This window comes from Haliotis rubra, unplaced genomic scaffold (genome assembly GCF_003918875.1).
Source record: "Haliotis rubra isolate DU_JTF1 unplaced genomic scaffold, ASM391887v1 Scf44, whole genome shotgun sequence".
Lineage (NCBI taxonomy): Eukaryota > Metazoa > Mollusca > Gastropoda > Lepetellida > Haliotidae > Haliotis > Haliotis rubra.
In genome coordinates, this window is record NW_025767124.1 from 3,373,518 (window position 1) to 3,396,212 (window position 22,695).

General features: G+C 42.3%; 1 protein-coding gene across 1 annotated transcript in view; it reads left to right on the top strand.

Annotated features, from left to right (window-relative positions):
- Positions 1-22,503, top strand: part of LOC124289410 (DNA topoisomerase 3-alpha-like) — a gene marked incomplete at its 3' end in the record, with an annotated part of 38,022 nt that extends 15,519 nt beyond the window's left edge. The window contains 17 exon segments of the mRNA XM_046726031.1: positions 3,760-3,814; positions 5,357-5,431; positions 6,159-6,295; positions 6,329-6,338; positions 6,788-6,821; positions 7,378-7,484; positions 8,132-8,242; positions 9,150-9,224; positions 10,571-10,621; positions 10,754-10,832; positions 11,355-11,468; positions 11,786-11,855; positions 12,236-12,264; positions 12,440-12,498; positions 20,440-20,506; positions 20,863-20,950; positions 22,404-22,503. Coding sequence (XP_046581987.1) covers positions 3,760-3,814; positions 5,357-5,431; positions 6,159-6,295; positions 6,329-6,338; positions 6,788-6,821; positions 7,378-7,484; positions 8,132-8,242; positions 9,150-9,224; positions 10,571-10,621; positions 10,754-10,832; positions 11,355-11,468; positions 11,786-11,855; positions 12,236-12,264; positions 12,440-12,498; positions 20,440-20,506; positions 20,863-20,950; positions 22,404-22,503 — 1,261 coding nt within the window.
- Positions 22,504-22,695: the final 192 nt, after the last annotated feature.

Sequence of the window (22,695 nt, forward strand, 5' to 3'; positions counted from 1 at the left end):
GGCTATCGCTCTGCTTGGCGTTTCCTAAGTTTTGCCAAGCATTGCTAAGCAGTTTGCTAAGTTTGCTTGGCGTTTGCTAGGATTGGCTTGGAGTTTGGCTAGTTTTCCTGGGGTGAAAATGGAATAGGATTGGGATTTCTCAGGAAAATTGGGAGAGGATTGGGATTTCCTGGGAGAGGATTGGGGTTTCTCAGGAAAAATGGGAGAGACTTGGGATTTCCTGGGAGAGGATGGGATTTCCATACAGACATATGGGATATACATATCCAGGAAAAAAAACAAAACCATGCCACCAAGAACAGATTTGTCATCGGACCAGATCCAAGAAATACGCTCCCTTCGTGGTGTGTTCCCAGCAAGTGAGGTAAAAAAGCGCTTCGGTATTGGGTCCACAAGGCTGTACCAGCTATGGTGAGAGCCTACTGCAGAACCTTTGACCCTCTTGCCCGCCGATGAGACCAGACCTCCAGCAGCACCAACCGTATTGCCTGCTGCAGAACTGTCGACCCTCTTGCCCCCTCCAAATCTGACCATCCAGGAATTCTACAACTGCTCGTGTGGAGCAAAACGCGACGATGTTATTGACTCGTGCGGAGCAAACCACGACGATGTTGGTCGACATCTTGTCTAGACTAGACGACGACTACCTACCTTTCACTAGCGGCAGTGTTTCTCTGGAAGGTCGTTTACAAGACCTGGAAACACAGCACGCTGCCGGTCGAGAGACCATTCAACGAGAAGATGCCCAAACCCGTATCCAAGGTCCCCTTCGGACATCCCCACTATATGTAGCAGAAAAAATGAGATTCTTAGCCATTAAATTCTTGTCCGCAGTTTTTACACGTACTAAAAATAGTAGCAGGCTTGTCTAAAGACCAGGTTTGAATTTCGTGAAACACGCATTCTCGAGCCTGACAATTGGGGCAGCAATACATTTTAGACGTTTTTTCAACAATTTTTTGTTGATTCCGTGAAATAATTTCTTGTCGTTCTTCATAACTCGCCAGTGGATTTAATTGAACCACGGGAAGAAATCCTATTTTATGCGGGGATAATTTATGATTGAGTAATTGATTGATTAAATACGTACCCCATAACTGACAGGTTTCGGCCAGGGGACCGATATTAGCGTTAACCTCGCCCCATTTAGATGAATACTGCTGCACAAACCCAATAGTATCTGAATTCTGAATGATCATCGTTTTACTTTTTTTAACAATGATCAGTCGTTGCTGAATAACATGATGTTTCTATTTTGCACGCGAGCACAAAAGCCTTAACTTGTTGATGATGAAATCGCTTATTGTGAAGAAACGAGTCGTAAAATAACTGACGAATACAATCACGCTGATATATCATTTCAACCGGACATTTTTTTAAGTTTGACGATGATATCGGGGGGGATGTCATGCGTTGATAAATAGCGGCGAATAGGTTTGCATATCAACGTGATGAGCCATTGTAAATCATCGTCGGTAGACAAAACGTTATCTAAAATAGACTGCGTTTTGGTGGGGTCAAACCATTCACACAATATCCTTTCAGGGGGAATTGATGGAATATTCCACATGATGATGATATTCCTATGTCATCACTAATATTTAACAGGCGATGAAAGTCCTATTAGACGACAGTAAGATTAACTTTTAATAAAGAAAAGAGTGGCAAAGTACGTTTATAATGCCTAATTTGCAACAGTCCTATTTCAACTTGTTTTCCATGATTTGTCTGTTGGCTAGTAATTGGTCTACCCCCGAACACACATGCTCCTTGGACAGACCTTGCAAAAGTACTTCTTGTCGGGTGGATTGAATAGGAAACGGTTTAAGTTTTTAATCCATGTGTAATGAAATTTACCGCCCTTCTAGACGAGGAATAAATGAATGCGAGGAATCGTGGCGGGTGCGGAGCTAACTCGATAGACAACGATGCCGTCTTGGTCTCTGAAGACGTTGATCGCCAACTTGTTTTGCTCTTCTACTTCGGTGATTTGTGAAAGCGGTGTGGGTGTTTTTATACCCACGAATTTTAAACCATCATTTTTGCTATAAGAGGAAGGACTGGTTGCAATTTTTAATGAGACGGGATTTAGGGCCGATGTTAACGCCCATCTTAAGCAGTTGTTGTCTCTGTTTTTTACGTTGATGATGGCGTTATTTCTCGAATAATAAGCGGGCAGTTCGAGGTAAGATCTACGACGTAGTGGAGATGCATTGACTACGTCGATGTAAACACCGCTGACTTCGTTTAAGGACCATGTCACATCGGGTTTAACCCACTCGTATAGTTTTGTCTTGATCGTTTTGATTGATGCATCAATGCTTTCCCTTAACAATGTGCCATCTTTTGGGGTTAAAGGCGTTAGTCTCACGGTGTTGTATTGATGGATCGTTTCAGTGTGTCTAGGCAATGGTTCTCCGATTGCTTCTACCCCTCCTACGAGAAGGAATTCAGACCTGTCGCTCGTGTATCCAGAGGATTTCGTGATCGATAGTTTGACCAAAAGTTTATACTTCACTACCCAGATCGAACAATTCCATCCTGAGTTTGTCGTATATAATGGGTTTGACTCTATCCAGTGTTATGTTTTCACTGCCTCGCATTCTCTCTTAACATCTGAGGAAGCCTTCCACCGTGACATCGGCTGGTGTGAATACGACCTCTCATTCTTTAAAAAGTTCTATCAGTTTGGGTTTAGTCAGATGGGAGGAGCCCATGAGACGTCTTTTTTTAGCGTCAGATCGCAGCTCTTTAACGGTCATCATCATCGCTAAAGCTATATTAAAACATAGCTCTAAATGAGACTTTTATTGCTCAATTAGACGCATGGCTGACTTTGAGTATGCGACCATGGTTTTGAATAAGTGTTCTTACGTACTTCTCGGTACAACCAATTTGTGTAGGAAAAACTGTAGAGGCCCTAGATGCTCTCAACACATGAGCGGAAAGGGTGTGAGAACTCCTTTGAAGTTATGCAAGGAGCATGGCAGTGTGGCGGCGGCGCAGAGAAATTAGTATTATAAGAAAAAGTCCTCGACGGACACAGAGTATTTAGACTGGGAATCTATATAGTTTGCTGGTTGAAAAATGGATTTATGGTTGCTGAAAAAATGGGTTGCCCAAGCGAAAATGAGATTCTTATAACAATATGGGGCTGTCTAAACCAGTAGAAACCCTGGCTCGGCTCGAAACCCTGGCCTTAGTATTGTCAGTCCAACGTTCTTCCACCACACTGTCGGGACGGCTGACAGTCACAGTGCAAACTTAACGGGTCTAGGCTGGCGAGCTAGTCGGGACATCGAATGATGTCTCCTGCTTGAAAATCATCATTTTTACTGTGTGTTGGGAGAGGAATTACACAGCACTAACACTCCTAGGAGGAAGTGGTCCCATACCATCATTGTACTACTACTCCAGTTGCTTAGATGATGATGATCATGCTATTGATCACTGGATTGTCTGGTCCAGACTCGATTATTTACAGACCACCACCATATGGCTGGAATATTGCTGATTGTGGTGTAAAACTATACTCACTCACTCACTGTTTTGGTGACATCTGACTTTAAACAAATTTATCGCAATTAGATATTTACATATCTGCCTTACACAAAAGTGCTTGCAATCCAAACTGGTGTAAAATATCCTCATACCTAAAATCATCAAATTATTTTTTTTTCAACCCATTTAGAATTTTATTATCAATGTTAGTTTACACAATGTCATGAGAGAATAATTGTGTGTTTTACTGTGTTACAGAAATCGTCTCTTTGACCATCTTGCATGTCTTGTTCTCTTTGAGCAGTGCATAGAGGTATGCTTTTCTCATCTTGCATCCTCTCTCTTGACATGCATGCTATTTCATTCAAATAAAATCTGATTAAAAACTTGTCCTCTGACATGACACCTCTCTGCTTAACAATTCATCATGCATTCCACAGGAGGTCATGTCAGGTTACTGGTTTCCCTGATCATCTGTTACAAATATGGATCTATGAGCTTTTGAACCAATCAAATGTCAGCTTCATTAAATGATCAGCTTTATATCTTTACTATCAAGTTTTATGTTGAGAAAAGATATATCACAAAGGACAAATATATATACCTTCGACATTACATCCCTTTTAGTGTTGTGTTATTGTTGTTTGTGTTATAGAGAATACCTCATTTTATAGTTCTTTTCTTCAGTGTCTCTTAAAGGTCACATGCAACGTAAAACACAACTTTGCAGATTCTGATACCTTTCCGTATGGACATACCGAAACAAATCGTCAAAAATGCAAATTCAACTTATAAAGTTGAAAAATAACGCGATGAAAAAAAACGCGCGAAATCGGAGTTCAAACGTTTCACTAATTTTCCCCAGACTTTTCTGGGGAAAACGGGTTTCAACAGCTGGGCTGCGCTCATAGCACGTGCGCAAGTAAATAGGTTCGCGCAGCTTGGAAGCGGGTTGTCGGGTGAATACTCGGTGAAGGCTTTGGTGTGAGCTATTTTTCTAATGTTTTGTTGATATCTCGAGCTTTTTATATGTTATGACAGTAAATTAACTGTTTATATAATTTCATTTGTCTGTTTCACCACACTTTCTTCTTACCGAGACACTTTCTCAGTTCGATACTTAAAAGCAATGTCATTATTTAGTGTTGACAGAATTTCTAACTGTGATATAGATATGTCGTTGTCACAGACAGAACTCAATGTCTTGTTTTATTGACACCTGTGTGTCTGCCTGCCTGTCTGCTAATGACAATATTCAATACACAGCTGCTATCACTGACCACATGCAATTTGAACTTAACACCAATCAGGCTATACACCATAAACAAAATGCATTGATTTATGGCCCGAGTTCGGTCTCTGTCACATTATGTAATTACACAGACAGGCAGGTGTGATACTTGAACACATGACATGTTATGATGTCTGTTGATTGCAAAATGTTATACACAAAAAATGAGCATGTATTTACAAAACCCAACATCTCTATATATATATACACACAATTAGCCGTGAAGGCATCTGCAAATGAACCAGCCGTTACACTTGAGTGCACACCCACCCGCTCTGACTGGGTTCGGTATCCCGGGCTGCTTCGTTTCTTGGGAAGTAAACCGAAGTACACAATTTTGCACTTTCGATTTGCGATTGTACGCTTATAATTTTGTTTATATATTTTTTCGTAACCAGCAATGTATATTATATGTCATGAATAAGTGATAATTGTGTTTTAATTATGTTCGATTTTTTGCTTGCATGTGACCTTTAAGTGTTTGCAAAATTTCAGGATTTGTGATTACTATGCTATATGTGAAGTTTTGTATCAAAAATAATTTTTCTTGGCCATGCCATGCAGAACCCTGTAGCAACGGTGCTGGAAGTGAAGAGTAAGCACAAGAGTAAGTGGCGGCCCACGGCACTGGACACTGTGGTGAGTAGCGCAGGTGTTGTGATTATCTGAACTGGATCAGAAAATAGATACCACCATATGTATGATGACAAGGCTTGATGTTAGTGAGTTATAGCGAAGAACAGGAATAATTCACCTGAGTTGTAACCATAGATGTAAAATATTTTCTCTTTCATGTACAGTGTATACACAAACGGATTTCTGTGCTAATATATAGGGATACTGAGAGAATGTTCTCTGGAATTTAGAAGTGTGATGACATAGTTACATATTGCGATAGATTGGTTATTACAATAGTAATAGGAATTTAAATATACTGACAGTATTGTAGGTAGTATGTAGGTAGTATGCAGATAGTTAAGATTGAGGCAAGTAGTAAATCATATGTATAATGTGTGGTTTCAAAACTGCCGTTGTTGTTTATTAGCAAGGATTTACACCATGTTCAGAGTAGAGATAAATGGCAGTCTTTGAGAATGTCAGGTATTTTTTACTGATTTCTGTTACAAGGATTAATATGGTTATGAATTCTTGACATTAGTTTACTACTATCACAACCAAGATGACCCTCATAGTGAGCAATGCTTTAACCCCAGAACACATGATCAGTAACATTATTGCAGCATGGAATGCAGTCATTGTTCTATTGGGGATCAGTAACCCACACCCATATACAGTCTGTAGCACTGGTTGTTCAGTACAAGGTGCCTGCTTTAGTGGACAAATATTATTTACGAGTAACTTCCAGGAAATGGAGAAGCTTGCATCCAGAAAGCTGAGGATTAATGCCAAGGAAACCATGAAGATTGCGGAGAAGCTCTACACACAGGGATTCATCAGCTATCCTCGCACAGAAACCAATATCTTCCCCAAAGTTGGATCTTCCTCCCTAATTGGGGAGGTAGGGACCCTCTTCTCAAAGCCTGGTGCAGGACTGGGGTAGGGACCCTCTTCTCAAACACTTCAGACCGAACTGGGAGGTAGGGACCCTCCTCTCAGGACACTTCCTCAAGCAGAGACTCTTCAACTGGGGAGGAGGTCAGGGGACCCTCTTCTCATAGTCAGGACACCAGACACGGAAACCCTAACTTGGGGAGGTAGGGACCCTCTTCTCATAGTCAGGACACCAAGCGAGAGACTTCAACTGGGGAGGTAGGGACCTTCTCTAGTCAGGACACCAAACCACGGGACCCTGGTGGGGAGGTAGGACCCTCTTCTCAAACACCGAGGACTTCGAACTGGGGAGGTAGGGACCCTCTTCTCATAGTCAGGACACCAAACACGGGACTTGAACTGGGGAGGTAGGGACCCTCTTCTCATAGTCAGGACACCAAACACAAGACTTCAACTGGGGAGGTAGGGACCCTCTTCTCATAGTCAGGACACCAAACAAGGGACCCTAATTGGGGAGGTAGGGCCTCAAACACTGAGCCCCTCAAACACCCTAAACTCGAACTGGGGAGGTAGGGACCCTCTTCTCATAGTCAGGACACCAAACACTGGACTTGAACTGGGGAGGTAGGGACCCTCTTCTCATAGTCAGGACAACGAGACTCGAACTGGGGAGGTAGGGACCCTTTTCTCATAGTCAGGACACCAAACACGAGACTTCAACTGGGGAGGTAGGGACCCTCTTCTCATAGTCAGGACACCAAACGCAAGACTTCCAACAGGGGAGGTAGGGACCCTCTATCACAGTCACGACACTAGACACAAGATCGGAACTGGACATGGTTCTCACAGTCTCAAGTAAATGGATCTCATTAATTGCTACAGTGGGCTCATATGATGTCACATTGTCAAACAGTCTGAACACACTAGCCAGTCAACATATAAAAAATTATAATTCACTTCTTGGCAGTGTACAAATAACACAGAGACATGGGTAAAGCCATTGCAAGATTAAACAACCAAACAACCTCTTACATCTGTTTGTTTCATTTAGTAAGCGTTGTTACCTTTATCAGGTTTTGCACAAAGAGTCTTGGAGCAAGGAATTCATCCCCGAAATGGCAACAAGACTGATAATGCCCATCCCCCTATACACCCCATCAAGTACACGGCCACCCTACAGGTAACTACTGCACCAAGTCTGTCTCAATAGGTTACTCCTAACTGAGATGTTGTTTATATGTGAAAATGTAAAATGTTCATCCTCACAACTTTTTGCTCTTTGATATTGATATTTTTAACCTTGTGAGCTTTTAAGGGGATTGAAATCAAGATGATCCCAAAACTTATTTACAATATACAGTATGCAATAAAGAAATCCAATAAGAAAAATATTTGTTACAAATTCACAAACAAATAATCTACTACAGGAATTTTCGACAAGATGTAAAGTTTGATAAACATTCCTCTAAGTCAATCCTGACTAAACTTCTTATTTTAGGTCTTCCTAAAATGAGATAAGCTCAGAACAAACTTTCATCCAATCACTTAGAGTCACACTTGATCATGAAAGGTGAACTTAAAAATGTCAATAAGGGCTACCCCAAACGACAGTTCTGAGCTGTACAACTAATTCCTTAAGTGACCTGTAATAGGATGTCCTCATCTTTGTGTGGCGATCACGACCACTAAGAATCTGATTTATTCGAGATGGTACTGGAAGCTATTACTTTTTGTATTAAGTTGCTAAAACATCAAGTAGAATTGAACTCACCTTTGATTTGTAGACACATTTAGTAGTTACCAGAGAGACTTTGATGTGTGTTACAGGGAAATGATCAGCGTGTGTATGAGTTCGTGGTTCGTCACTTTCTTGCGTGCTGCTCCCAAGATGCCCAGGGTATGGAGACGACAGTTGATATCAACATAGCAGAGGAGAGGGTAGGGGAAATAACAATTGTTATCACCTAAAATCAGGGAGGCTTTGTAATAATGAGGATGTTATTGGGTAAATATCTTCTGATTATCCACCTTGTAATCTTGCCCCTCTGGGAATAACGTGGTAGAATTGGACCCCAATAACCAATGCTTGTCTTTTGAGTCAACTGAAGTGTTTTAGGTAGCCAGTGTTGCCGATAGTGTGTCATCATACCCGGTCATGCAGCATGGGTTGTAATTTGTTGCTCGAGCTGTCAATCACTGGTTTGTTTGATCTGGAATTATAACACTGGAATATTGCTGACTGCAGCATTAACAACACTGGCATACTTGTGCTGATACCCGTGAAAATCCAGGTTAGAATTCATCTTCAGCAACCCATGATTCTTGTAAGAGGCGACCAACAGGGTTGGTAGGTCAGGCTTGCTGACTTGGTTGATACATGTCATGTTGTCATAAATGGCGTAGATCGATGCTCATGCTGTTGGTCACTTGATTATCTGGTCCAGATTTGATTGTTTACAAACTGCCGCCATATAGGTGGAATATTGCTGGGTGTGGCGTCAAGGCCAGACCATTTTTATTTCTTGTTTTACGGATCTGCCAGTCGCATTTTTTCAAGAATAAGAAGAGAAAAAAATTCCGAATGTAAACTTATAAGAAAATTGTTTTCAGATTGTAGTTTGCCCCATATACACCTCATAAATTGCCAAACGTAAAATACTTTTAGTATTTAGAAGGAATATTACTTTGACTGGTGATTTTTTTATTTTTTTTTCCCCTCCTGCCTTTAGGTTTTCTGAGGATAAAAATCCATAAAACAAGAAATAAAATTGGTCTGGCCTAAACAAACCAACTCTCTCTCTCTCATGTGCCATCTCTTTCACTCAATAACTGTATTAATGTTCAGTTTGCAGCCAGTGGTTTGATGATCATTGCCAGGAACTACCTTGAGGTCTACCCATATGAGAAATGGAATGCTAAGGTAGGATTGGTGACTTAAAAATAACATCTTAATGTTCATTCTCACTACCTTTCTCACCCTTGAGTTGTCATAACTGTTTAAAGAGAGGAGCGTCAAGAATTTATAATGATCTCCTTTTCAAATGTTGACCTTTATACAATTGTTATACCACAACTGAGTTTACAAATAACTTGATCAGTCTCTTTTCGAACCTATTTTAATATGAGCCAGTGTAAAAGATATGAGGCCTATATTGAACATAGTTTACAGTGAATTAATGTTTTTGCTATAATGTGACATAGGTTGCTCATTCTCTTGACTGACCTAAAATGGTCCACTTTGTGGAATGTTGGTGTGTTTCTGGAGTAATATCGTTATCATGATTCCTCATATCTTTCTAAACCCATGAAGGTCATGACTTCAACACCCATGAAGGTCTGACTTGGTTAGAATTGATCTTCAGCAACTCATGCTTGTTGTTGATGCTTGTCTGGTCAGACTTCGATTAAAGAGGCGATGGTGGGGTAGCCTAGTGGTTAAAGCGTTAGCTAGTGGTTGGTCAAGCCGAAGACCGGGTTCGATTCCCCACATGGGTACAATGTGTGAAGCCCATTTCTGGTGTCCCCGCGTGATATTGCTGGAATATTGCTAAAAGCGTGATAAAACCAAACTCACTCACTCACTCCTCACTCACTCACTCCACTCCAGACTCGATTATTTACAGACCGCCAACATATATAGCTGGAATATTGCTGAGTGCAGCGTAAAACTAAACTCACTCGCTCACTCCTCTTAACACATACATGTGAAGATCTGGGTTAGAATTGGTCTTCAGCAACCCATGCTTGTTGTAAGAGGCGACTAATGGGATCGGGTGGTCAGTCTCACTGATTTGGTTGACATATATCATCATATCCCAGTTGCATAGAACTCATGATGGTGATCACTGGATTGTCTGTCCAGACACAATTATTTACAGACCAGGAATATTACTGAGTGTGGTGTGTTAAACAACAAACCATCCAATCTAGACACATATAGTGGAAGCTGTGTAAACCGGCACTCGTCAGGACTGAAGAAATATTCCGGATAGACAGCGTGTCGTATTGTAGAGCTGACACAGTTACCTATGACTAGAACTGAACCAGTTTTGTCACTCTCATATACATTGTTGTATCACGTGGTTCTCTCAGTTACTGCACACATTGTGTACTAGCCACGGATGGGACTGAGATTTTACTCTTGTATTGACAACTTGCCGGATTGGACAGCTGCAGATTTTGACAGCTTCCACTGTACTCACTCATTCACACCTGTTCTATTCATAGGGTTAGCAAGTACATTAATACTTCATTATGTCTTTGCAGGAAATCCCCATCTACAAGCAGGGAGATCAGTTTGAACCAAGCCTGATGGAGGTAAGTAGGAATATTGTAAACCTCCAGTAAGTATGTGCGAAGGTATAGTGTTGCAGAGAAACCTTTTTGATGTCATATTAACGTTATTGTTTTTTCATCAATTGCCTAGCCAGAGTTTTCTTTCTCAAACAGATGGCATGTAGTGAGACAGTGCCCCCACCTTTGTTGTCTGAAGCAGACCTGATAGCTCTCATGGAGAAACATGGAATTGGTGGGTGAACAGTTTGTCACTATTTCAGTTATTGTTCAAGTGAAAAATAACTCCCAAGTACATTGTCTATTTTCAGGGGTGGTGGGGTAGTCTAGTGGTTAAAGCATTGGCTCGTCACGCCGAAGACCCGGGTTCGAATCCCCACATGGGTACAATGTTTGAAGCCCATTTCTGGTGTCCCCCCGCCGTGATGTTGCTGGAATATTGCTAAAAGCGGCGTAAAACCAAACTCAGTCAGTCAGTCAGTCTATTTTCGATTACTATTTGGCCATTATATATGAATACATAAATGCCCATGACCCATTATCTTCATTTGGGAATGTCATCACCCCTGGTCATATCTTTGTCTTTCCTCACAAGGTCTCTGGCTCATGAGAGTAATTTGATTGCACATCTCCTTTTCCAGTAAGCTATCATAGTGACGAAGTCCAGGGTAATGATCCATATAAAATAGACATATCCAACACTGGACAATCAGAGACGCTTCAGATGCTGACTTGCAATCTTATAATGATATTTCAGGTACTGATGCCACACACGCAGATCACATTGAAACCATCAAAGTCCGAAGTTACGTCGGTCTTCGTCCTGATGGACGTTTTGTGCCTGGACAGCTCGGGATGGGACTTGTGGAAGGTCAGTAGGAGAATGTGATTGTGAGACGGTAGATGGTTGTGTAGTCGTATATTCCACAAAGTAATCTAATCGAATATAAGGGCTACAACTTGTTATAGTGATGATGCTTGGTCCACAGTTCAGTGTAGTCGTGTCAATAACACTGGAGGAAATACATAGCAGTCCTTAACACTAGTCCCAGACGAGATATGATAAGACATTGGGGTCTGAGGACACACAGTCAACCAAGGCACCTTGCCAAACCCTTGATTAGCAAGCATAGGTTGAATAACTCATACGGGTTGAGCTAAACTACAGGTGTTGACTGTTTGTTGTAGGATATGATGAGATGGGATACCAAATGTCCAAGCCACACCTGAGGTCTGAACTGGAGGCTGACTTGCAAAGGTAAAGATAAAAGTCTTTATAATCATTTTAGTTGAATGTTAACACAGCAAAAACGTTTTTGTTATATTATCATGTATAACACATAGAAAATCGGCAAGTATGTTTGAAGAGTGAGTGAGAATGTTTTTACATGTTTCTTAGCATTATTCCATCAGTATCACAACAGGGGACTTTGAAAATGGCCTTCACACATTGTACCTATGTCCTGATTTAGCCTGACAAGCAACACATGAACCACTAGGCTCCTCTGTTTGCTGTGAACACCACCCAATGTGTAGAAATCAAAGATGTGTTTTTCTCTTGTGACAGTTCCACTCCAATTAATCTTTCCCTTTTGCAATACACAAAATCTCACTGCATGATATGTATTTCTTTTATAGGATATGTGAAGGTCGAAAAGACAAAAATAGTAAGTTGGTTTCATTGTCTTTACTTCTTTAATATCAATGGTCAGATGTTCAATATATAATTTCCCATCAGTTCCATTTCATATAGTCCATGATAAAGCGGAGTTTATATATTTACCTACGTTACACGGTAGCTTGATAGGAACCATAATGAGAGTGTACACCTTTACTTTCTAGTTGTACTGAGGGAGCAGATTGAGAAATACAAGGCTGTGTTTATAGAGGCGAGCCAGCAGGTAATGTAGCTGTGTTATCTCCCTTGACCACTGCATTTTTTTGTGATATGTGACAAACTAGTTTGCCCAAATGGAAACATTTCCAATTTCCAGTGTGTGACATCTCCAATCTATAGCAGGGCTCCAGATAATTTTTCAACATCAGGAGTACATACTCCTTATGTTTTCAATATAGGAGTACTGGAAAAACTTAAGAGTACATTTAGAGTACTGAATGGAATTTAATGGCATGTCAGTAATCTTGTGTTTTTTCATTTCATATATGCACCACAACATTGCTACTCTTGTGTAAACAGGTCAATAAACAATAAAACAGTACTTTTTCAGATAAATATGTCTGTAAATGATTTTAAGACCGAACACCATTGCTGTGGTGCGTATCTGCTACGTTTTCTAATTTATTTCCAATCGTATCCTGCATATTTTCTATCCGTATTTACGCCGATACGGCCCTTATCTGGAGCCCTGCTATAGTAATAAGTATGTAATGTAACCCATGCACCAGCATAGGTTTGAGTCTCATTCAAGCGGCTTGTCACCGTATTTTTCCTTATCCTGACTCATGCTCTTTTGCTTGTCTTCTTCTTCTTGCTAACATAGTGGAACACTTGTATCTCCTTAATTGAAGCCCCTTCAATGTAAAATCACTAATTGGTACTCACCACGAAGTTGCCTCCCTTGCCCTTTGGCGGAACAGGTGTCGCCACCCTCTGGCCCCTCATGCTTCACTCTCCCTTCACCAGTGAGCAGGATGTGAGAGCCTGTGTCTCCTTACACACTATATCCTTTGGTTTTTCTTAGTTTATTACCTCTTATAGGTTACTATAGAGGTATAGCTAGTATCCTTCATTAATTTGCATTGATATTTAATCGTGATTTCTACCGTTTATTCACGCGGAGTTCGCGGATTGTTCAGCTAGTATTTACGCTGATGAAAATCTGTACCATTTGCAATTTACGCTTTTCAATTGCTGACCCGCATGTATTATGCCCTAGTTGTGCTACGCCTTTGTGCGCTTTGATACACGCTGCAGTTACTGCATTAATCTATCCAATTCTGCTTTTCATAAATATCTTTAAGGCCGCGGAGACGCACCGCAGATAGGTCACGCAAACAAGGGTTAGACATGGCCGATACATCGGATTCCCTTCCAGTCAGCTGCTGTCGATAGACCCTCCCCGCCTGGTGTTTCGCAAGAGACTGGCCGGAAGATGGGCGGGATGCAGTCCGCCAACACTAAGAAGCGCCCTGCCTCCCCAGACGCCCCGCCATCGCAGATAAAGTCCAAGAGGGCCACGACGCCTTCCCAACGCAGACTTCGACTCCCCAGGGCAGCGCCGACATCTAAGGGGAAGTCTACGGTCGCCAAGAACTTTCAGCCGAGATTGTTCCAGCCGCCGAACTGGGCTCTCTACGATGATCAGCCGATCATCATCCCTGACGACGCCACAAGAAGTTTAACCGTGACAGCTACAGTGACATCAGCAGAGATCGCCATGCAGCCTGATGCCTCTACACTGATGTCAGACGACTTCCTGAGGGGTCAGCAGCTGTCATCGCGAGAGAGGGCACCGACTACTTCGCCGCAGACCATCCCAGACGAAGCTGTTGCGCAGATCATGACCATGATGGAGGGCCACTACAGTCGGGAAGCAGCCAGCCCAGGGCCCGAAAGCAACGCAGACGATACCCCAGAGGCACCCCAGTCAGCGAAAGCAGCCACGATTTAAGCAGCCTTCGAAGGAAGTCACAGACCACCTCAACGAAGGACGATGTACAGTCGCCGCTAAGGCCTTCGCGAAGACGGAGAGATCGCCATCATCCTCGCCTCGCCCTCAGATGCAGACTCAGACCACCAGACGCCACGGAAACCGCCACGGAAGTCAGGCGCCCCCAGGTCCGACGCAGAGGAAGCTGCACGAAGGTCGCCACACAGATCGCCATCGCCCAGAAGGACGCCGAGGGACTATTCAAGAGCTTCACGGCCGCCAACATTCTCCTCGCAGATCTAGGTCTTCCCATAGACGCAGATCACCTAGACGATCTCCACGCCGCTCACCACGCCGATCTCCACGCATATCACCTCGCAGGTCATCACACAAGTCGGGCACACAGGTCTACACTCAGGTCTCCCCGAAAGTGTCACCCGACATAGAGATAGCAGCCCAGAGGTCACCATCAGAAGAGCATCAACCTCTCATCTCCGATGTTGGTACAGAAGATGATGGAGGCATCATCTTCTCAGACGCTGAGATAAGATATTGATGGTAAACAACCTAGATTTATCTTCACCGGCCCAAGAGTGGCAACTCAGCGCAGACATACCTGATGAAGGAAGACGATGCAGACGCCATCACCTTACCTCCGATCGAATCGACCGGATTGCCGCGGTGCCACATAATCTAGATACAGCCTTCATTAAAGCTACGAAAGTGCAGACTCCACATCTGCCTAACTTTCACGCTTAAGAAGTTCTCCACGCGACAACATGGACCCCTTCCTGAAGGCACAAGACATCGATGAAAACTACAAGCTGATCAGCCATGTTAAGAACAAGAACTACAAGATTGACGATCGCAAGCTGGTGCAGATAGAAAACATGACGAGACGCATGTTCTTTTGGCCTAAATAGATCTAGAACCATCAATGAGACACTTATCACCAGATTTCGTGAGAATAATAACCTCTGAAGATGATAGGATGATCTACTCGGCCCTACTGATGCAAAAGAAGGACCAGCAGTTCCTTACAGATCATCTCACATCTGTCTCAGCAGCACTGACCTTAGCTCGTCCGTCAAGGCCTCCTCGCCTCCTGCAGCTGGGGTGAGAACTTTACAGCTCCACTCTATACAGCCCCGCGGTCATCCCCAAACATCTTTGACGGAGGAATAGACAAAGTCTCCAAGGAAGTCACTAAGGACTCCAGAGAAGTCCTTATGATCAAGTCGATGGACACGCTTAGCAAGCCGCCATCAGGCAGACTTCACAAAGATACTCAGGAGATCTAAGTTCTCGACTACAGAAAGCACGGATAGGAAGATAGCCAGCCAGGGGAAAGATTCTTTCACGCCCATATGGCAACTATAGAGGAGGGTCAGGAAGAGGCAGGACACCCAGAGGTTCCCGCAACTATAAACGCTGAAAGACAGGTTCGAACGACTGGAGTCTTCCACCCCCAGCCGCTCCAGTACAACCGCCACAAGTGGGTGGACTTCCAACTACACTGGGAGAACTGGGGAATGTTAAAAGACCCTTATGTCTCCAACATTCTTCAACACGGATTTCGTGATCCCACTACAGGCCACGCCCCGCTGACAGTCAACCCTTACAAGTTCGAATTTACAGGCACAACAACTACCAAAGTTAAGAGAGGCGGTTACATCACTCATAACCAAGCAGGCCATAGAAGTACTAGATCAAGTAGACATCGAACCAGGCTTCTACTCCCCCAGTTTTCCTAGTACCCAAGAAAACTCCAAGGAGAAATACAGACTCATTTACAACATGAGCTTTTTCAACAGGAATTATCTACGCAAAACCACCAAAGTTTCGCGATGATACACCTTCCTCAGTTACGCAGTTGATTCGCCCCATGGATTACATGGCCAGTATAGATCTGCAAGACGCTTTATCTACATATCCCGATACATCCCTAATCCAGGAAATATCTAAGATTTACACTAGACGGGCTACATTACCAATGGAAAGTACTCCCATTCGCATATCATCAGCCCCTGGCTATTCACGAGGATAACTAAACCTATTGTCACCTATCTACATCGCCTAGGGCTACGCGAGTGCTTTCTACCTCGACGACGGGATACAAGTAGATCAAGATCCACAGCATCTCAAACTACAGTTAAACTACATCATAAAGCTACTAACACAGCTAGGATGGTTAGTAAACTTATTTCAAGTCGGACCTAGTACCATCGCGAAGATCTGCAGTTCCTAGGCATTCGATTTATCACTTAATCACAACCAGATCGTCAGCAGACCAGAAGACCGCTGGCTCAAGATCCAACAGACCATTCCACAGTTTCTACTCTCTCCGCTACCACTACGACAATGGCAGAGCTGTGTTGGGTCTCTCACATCAGCCCAAGACATGACAGTCTCAGGCAGATTACAGTTACGCCCATTACAGGTCTTCATCAATGCACATCTCGACGACCTACAACCATTCAGTCTACCAAACGCCTCAGACCTCATCTACTATGGTGGACCAGGAGGTCAATGTTTATGGAAGGTATTTGTTTAGAAGAGCAGGAATTCAAAACCCATCTATATGTAGACGCCACGCCCAAGGTTGGGGAGCTCATCTCGCCAACCGGATCGCATCAGGGTTATGGAATCAGCAAGAAAGCAAGCTCCATATAAACATGTTAGAGATGAAAGCTGTAATCAACGCCATACTTCATTGGAGCAACATTCTACAGAATGCGCACTTAATGATTCATACCGACAACTCGACAGTGGCGTTCTATGTGAACAAACAAGGTTCAACAAGATCACTGAACCTATTGACTTTAAGCTTTCAACTGTTCGATCTAATACACGATCTAAACCTACATGTCAGAGCATGTCACATTCCCGGAGCCAAGAATGTACTAGCAGACGCACTCTCTCGGCCACATCAACCGTCACCGACAGAATGGATGCTCAATACAGAAATATTTGCACAGATAATCAAGCAAATAGGAGCGCCGCTAGTAGATCTATTCGCAACACGCTTCAACAATCAGCTACCGACATTCGTGTCACCAGTCCCAGACCCACAAGCATGGGCAACGGACGCTCTAAGCATATCCTGGGAAGGCCTCAATGCGTACGCGTTTCCGCCGCCAGCAATAATACCTCAAGTGTTACAGAAAATCAGACAAACACAGAGCCTCCAACTCACTTTGGTCGCGCCTTACTGGCCGGCCAGAACGTGGTTTCCCATTCTAATTCAAGAAATCGGTCAACCAACACTAGAGCTACCCAAGCGCTCAAATCTATTAATACATCCACACACCAAACAGGTGCACGGAAGCCCAGAAGTATTCCAACTTCACGTATGGACTGTATTAAAATGTGTTTAAACAAGAGAGGGTATTCTACCAGGGCGGCAAAAGCGGTCACGCTTGCCTTACGCTATTCTACACGTAACTTGTACGACGACAAGTGGCACAGTTTTGAGAATTACGCAGTAAATAAGGGATTTACAGCAAGAGATGCTACTCATCCACAAGTGGCAGATTATTTGTGTTACTTACGGCAAAACAAACATTTAAAAGGCTCGACATTGTCAACATATCTTGCCGCGCTTAGTTCTGTCATTACCATGAGAACGGGTGTTAGATTAACAAGAACTCCAGAGTTACTGGCCTTACTACGGGCTTTCCGATTGGAGGACCAAAAGCGGAAGTTCCACGCCCCAGCTTGGGATCTGAATATAGTGTTGCAACACCTCACAAGTGAGGCTTATGAACCACTGGAATCGACAAACTTTGAGCTTCTCTCACAGAAAACGCTTTTCCTGTTATCTCTAGCCACAGCAGCCAGGATGTCGGAAATTCACGCACTAGATTATGAGAGGATACAGTTTGATGACAATCAAAACACAGCACACCTGGGATTAAGATGGGATTTCATCGCCAAAAATCAACTACCAGGTCAACCAGACAGGTTATTTCATATCCCTGCATTATCCTCCATTCTCGGATCTCAAGATACACTGGACTTATCTCTATGCCCAGTCAGAGCTCTCAAAATCTATTTACGACGTTCCAAAACAAGGCGAAGATTTCTCAAACGATTATTCATTCCCTTGTCGGCAACAACTCAGACAGAAGTCTCTCGTACCACCATATCTATATGGATAAGAACTGTCATACTTCGCGCCTACAAGGCAGCAGGACTGGACCCTCCAACAGCATCAAATCCCCATGAAATCAGGGCGTTAGCTTCCACTCTCGCCTTACACGGTAACTGTTCTTTGAATACAATTATGGAAGGATGCTTTTGGAAATCTAACATGGTGTTTGCTAATCACTACCTGAGAGATATCACCACCGAGGACGTCTCAGGCATTCACCATTTCGGTCCCTTGGTCCTCGCACAGCAGTTGACAGTCCCTCGTAAACGTTAACACGTAGTCTTACGAGATTAATATGCATAATTGTTACATGCATTATCTAGCTTATAACTCTACGGAGTTCTAGCAGTATGTATATATGTTCAATGGTATAGCTTCTCTATCAGAGTCGCTTTGATATTGTTGTTTATAATATCTCAGTATATCATAATGTAAATACCCCAGTATGGCATTATAACCTATGGCTTATAATAGAGGAATTATCCTAAGTCTATGCCTTTATGAAGTTCCCCGTGAGGGGTTATTACAGTTACATCTATTTAAATCACTAATTCTATAAATCCAAAGTATTCTGTTTTGCCCACCTCCGCTTCCTCAGAGGATTCTACTACAAAAGAGCATGAGTCAGGATAAGGAAAAATATGTAATTTTTGAGTAAAATTGATATTTTATACTTATCCTGACTCATGAGGTTAGCCCTCCCATCCTCCCCACATAACACTTTGGATTTCCCTGTAAATTCAAGTGTTGGGCTCGCAAAATCAGGAGAGAGTGAAGCATGAGGCCAGAGGGTGGCGACACCTGTTCCCGCCAAAAGGGCAAGGGAGGCAACTCGTGGTGAGTACCAATTAGTGATTTTACATTGAAGGGAGCTTCAATTAAGGAGATACAAGTGTTCCACTATGTTCGCAAGAAGAAGAAGACAAGCAAAAGAGCATGAGTCAGGATAAGTATAAAATATCAATTTTACTCAAAAAATTACATGTTTTAATGAAAATGTAAGTTTACACATTATATTGTCTAGATAAACCACGAAGGAAGCAAAAAATACAGCGATTTTTTTCCCCTTACCTTTTTCTTCTATATTTTCATTTTTTACGAAAATTATAAGATATATATGAAGGAGCAAGCATACACTCCAAAACATCGTGTTGTCCACAATAAAGAAGATGACATCCATAAATCTTGCTTTTCTTATTCATAGACTAGTCGTGAACATGGCCACGAGAGAGGTACGAGTCGCCATCCGGCTTGCCGGAATGGCACGAGTAGTTACAAATGTCTTCTATAAGGCTCATCATTGGTCAAAATCATGCATGTGAGCTAAGGCAACCAATATTATTACAGCAATGGATACCATCCTCGTAAACGAAAACTTTAGATTTAGACGAAAGTTTCTGGGTAAAATCATCCTATTCTGAACGGGTTACACACAAAATCACCACCTTAAGGAACTTAGTTGTCGTATCGTGCTTGGTTATGACCTGTGACAAAAATGCTTCAAGCATATATTTTAGAATTAAACATCGTGTGCAAGCGTGAAGTTCGAGGCGACGAAAGCCGAAATGTTATTTGGCTTACATTTCATGATCACACTCAAAAAGATGGAAAATAATAACTTATGATGTACCTTTGACAACTGTTATGAGTACTGTTCTTGATTTTATTCTTTAGTTTATTCAATTTGTTTAATTATTTCCTCGGAACATCGTTACTTTGCTCTTTGACAACTTTGATGTGGACCCGTTTTTGTTTTCTATAACATTGCGAAATAGTTAATAATTTTAATTCCGTTAGGGGAAAGGCATACTACCAGGGAAACTATGACTTAGGGATAGTTTTTTCTTTTCCATTTTTCTGTATGTGTCTGTGGTAACCACAGAAATAAGGCAACCATAATCCAGAGGGAATGTTTACTAACAATTACTAACAATACTTGTAATTGTTCCTTTTTCACTAATGTCAATGAGCTAAATGTCTGTTTTGTTTTTAGCTAGTTATGTTTTCAAATTACAGATTTTCAAATCTGATAAGTTCCTTTTTAGTCTAGCATTCATGCATAATGATGTTATTGTCAGGCCTTGAAGCTGGACGAGGCTCTGTCACAGTACTTTGGACAGGCTCATGCTCTCACAGGAGCTGAAGGTAGGTAGGATGATTGTGGAGATTCTTACATACTGAGTTGTTTGGGCCACACGTTCGTTTTTGCTGCCTTAGGCTCTTCAAAAATCTTCTGAAGGAAATATGATTTGGGTGTGTAGGAAGTCTAGCTTAAGTTTACAAAGTATGAATAAATTTGTTTCCTAGTAGTTGCTACCAAAGGTGAAATCCTAAGTTGCCAAGTCCAAAGTTGATGAATAATGTTTTATAATAAACAAATTTAATTGTAAAGTGTCTATTCGATATCAATTATACATCTCAGATATGGAGACTAAATTTATCGTGCCTGACAAGTGGAGGGTCTAGTTTTGTAATACATTGACAGAATGTATTGCTTTCAGTTACAGACATTGCTGGTCCCGCTGTTGTCCGCAGATGTCCACAGTGTGGTCAGGACATGGCCCTGAAGGTGAAGAAAGATGGAAAAGGGTGAGTGGGGAGTCAGGGTCATGGATATTAATTCTGCTGTTTGGAGACCCAGTTCTGTCTGTCGAGGGCTAAAGAAGTATATAAGACCAGGCTCTGGCACATCCTATCAAGTTGAGTGAGTGTGAATGAGTTTAGATTTATGTCGCTTTTAGCAATATGCCAGCAATATCACAGGACCAGAAATGGGCTTCACGTATTATACCCATGTGGGGAACTGAAACCAAGTCTTTGGCATGTCGAGCGAATGATTTAGGCACAAGGCTACCCCACCACCCGCCGAGCAAGGTTCATTTGAATAGTTTTTCTCTGCACCATTCTTCAAAGTGTTTGTAGCGCCGGGACGTTTGTAACTCCCGTACTTTAACGTAGATTTACGACAGTCATAACGAAGCAGTCGCTTTTAACTGATTTCCAGGTGAGATAAGCCATAGCAGTTAAACTGATTTACACAGATTCAGTGTCTCCATTTCAAACAGGTCACTATTTACAATGTCTAGACCTAGGCCCACTTGCACAATGTGAAGGCAATGCCACAACTACAGGAAGTCTATGTTAAACAGGTACAATCATTGCATCGAAGTTAGCTTTATGCAGATGGGCCATTTTACACTTCTTTAACACAATGGGGCGCGCTGGGGTAGCCTTGTGGTTAAAGCGTTGGCTCGTCACGCCGAAGACCCGGGTTAGAATCCCCACATGGGCACATTGTGTGAAGCCCATTTCTGGTGTCCCCCGCCGTGATATTGCTGGAATATTGCTAAAAGCGGCGTAAAACCGTCGTCACTCACTCACTGACTTTTTAACACAATGAGACTATTCACCCATTGACAAACAATTCAAGTGCAGAATGTTAATCATTTCTTCTAGCACATAATCAGTGATGTTAAAACAACAACCTAAGAGCCTCATCCTGTGATGGTGTCCAGGACAGGTGTAGGAATCAGGTTGAAACCCTGGAATATTCGGTTCCATAATCATTGACACTGTTACAACAATTCAGCCCTTCTAGTTTCGATGGAAATCTCTGACGTGCTCCAGTTTCTTGAGATTGTGAGACAAGATTGAATCCTTTAACATGTGTAATTAGTTACTGACATGATGCTCGTTTCAACTCAGCATTGTACCATGACAAGGGTGATTACTTGCATTATTGTTTGATGTTTACTGCTTCATTAAGCCACATTCTCGTTCTATAAGTCACTATTGACTGTCAAATCATTAAGTGAGTGAGTGAGTTAATATTTAACGTCACATCAGCAATATCTCAGCCATATCGTGACGATCAAATCATTAAGTCACTATCATGGTTACGTAGGTCGATGCTCATGCTGTTGATCACTGGATTGTCTTGTCCAGTCTCGATTATTTACTGACTAACACCGTATTACAGACTGCGGCATTAAACAACAAACAAAAACATAAATAACTTTTTTTAATGTATTTTTTAATGAAGGTTTTACATTGGCTGTATGGGATACCCCCAGTGTCGGTCTGCCATGTGGCTGCCAGAGTCTGTCCTCCAGGCTGACTTGTCAGAGGATACCTGTCCTCAGGTAGGATAACACTGTCACACCTAGTTAACAGTGGATATTGAAATGGTATGGATGAAATGTTTTCACAGTGCTCTGGTTTGCATGAATAAATTTATATAAGTAATACTCACCATGATTCATTTAATGAATGGGACTAATTTAACCAATTCAAATGATTCAAAACCTATTTTTGCACCCTAATCAAACTATTTG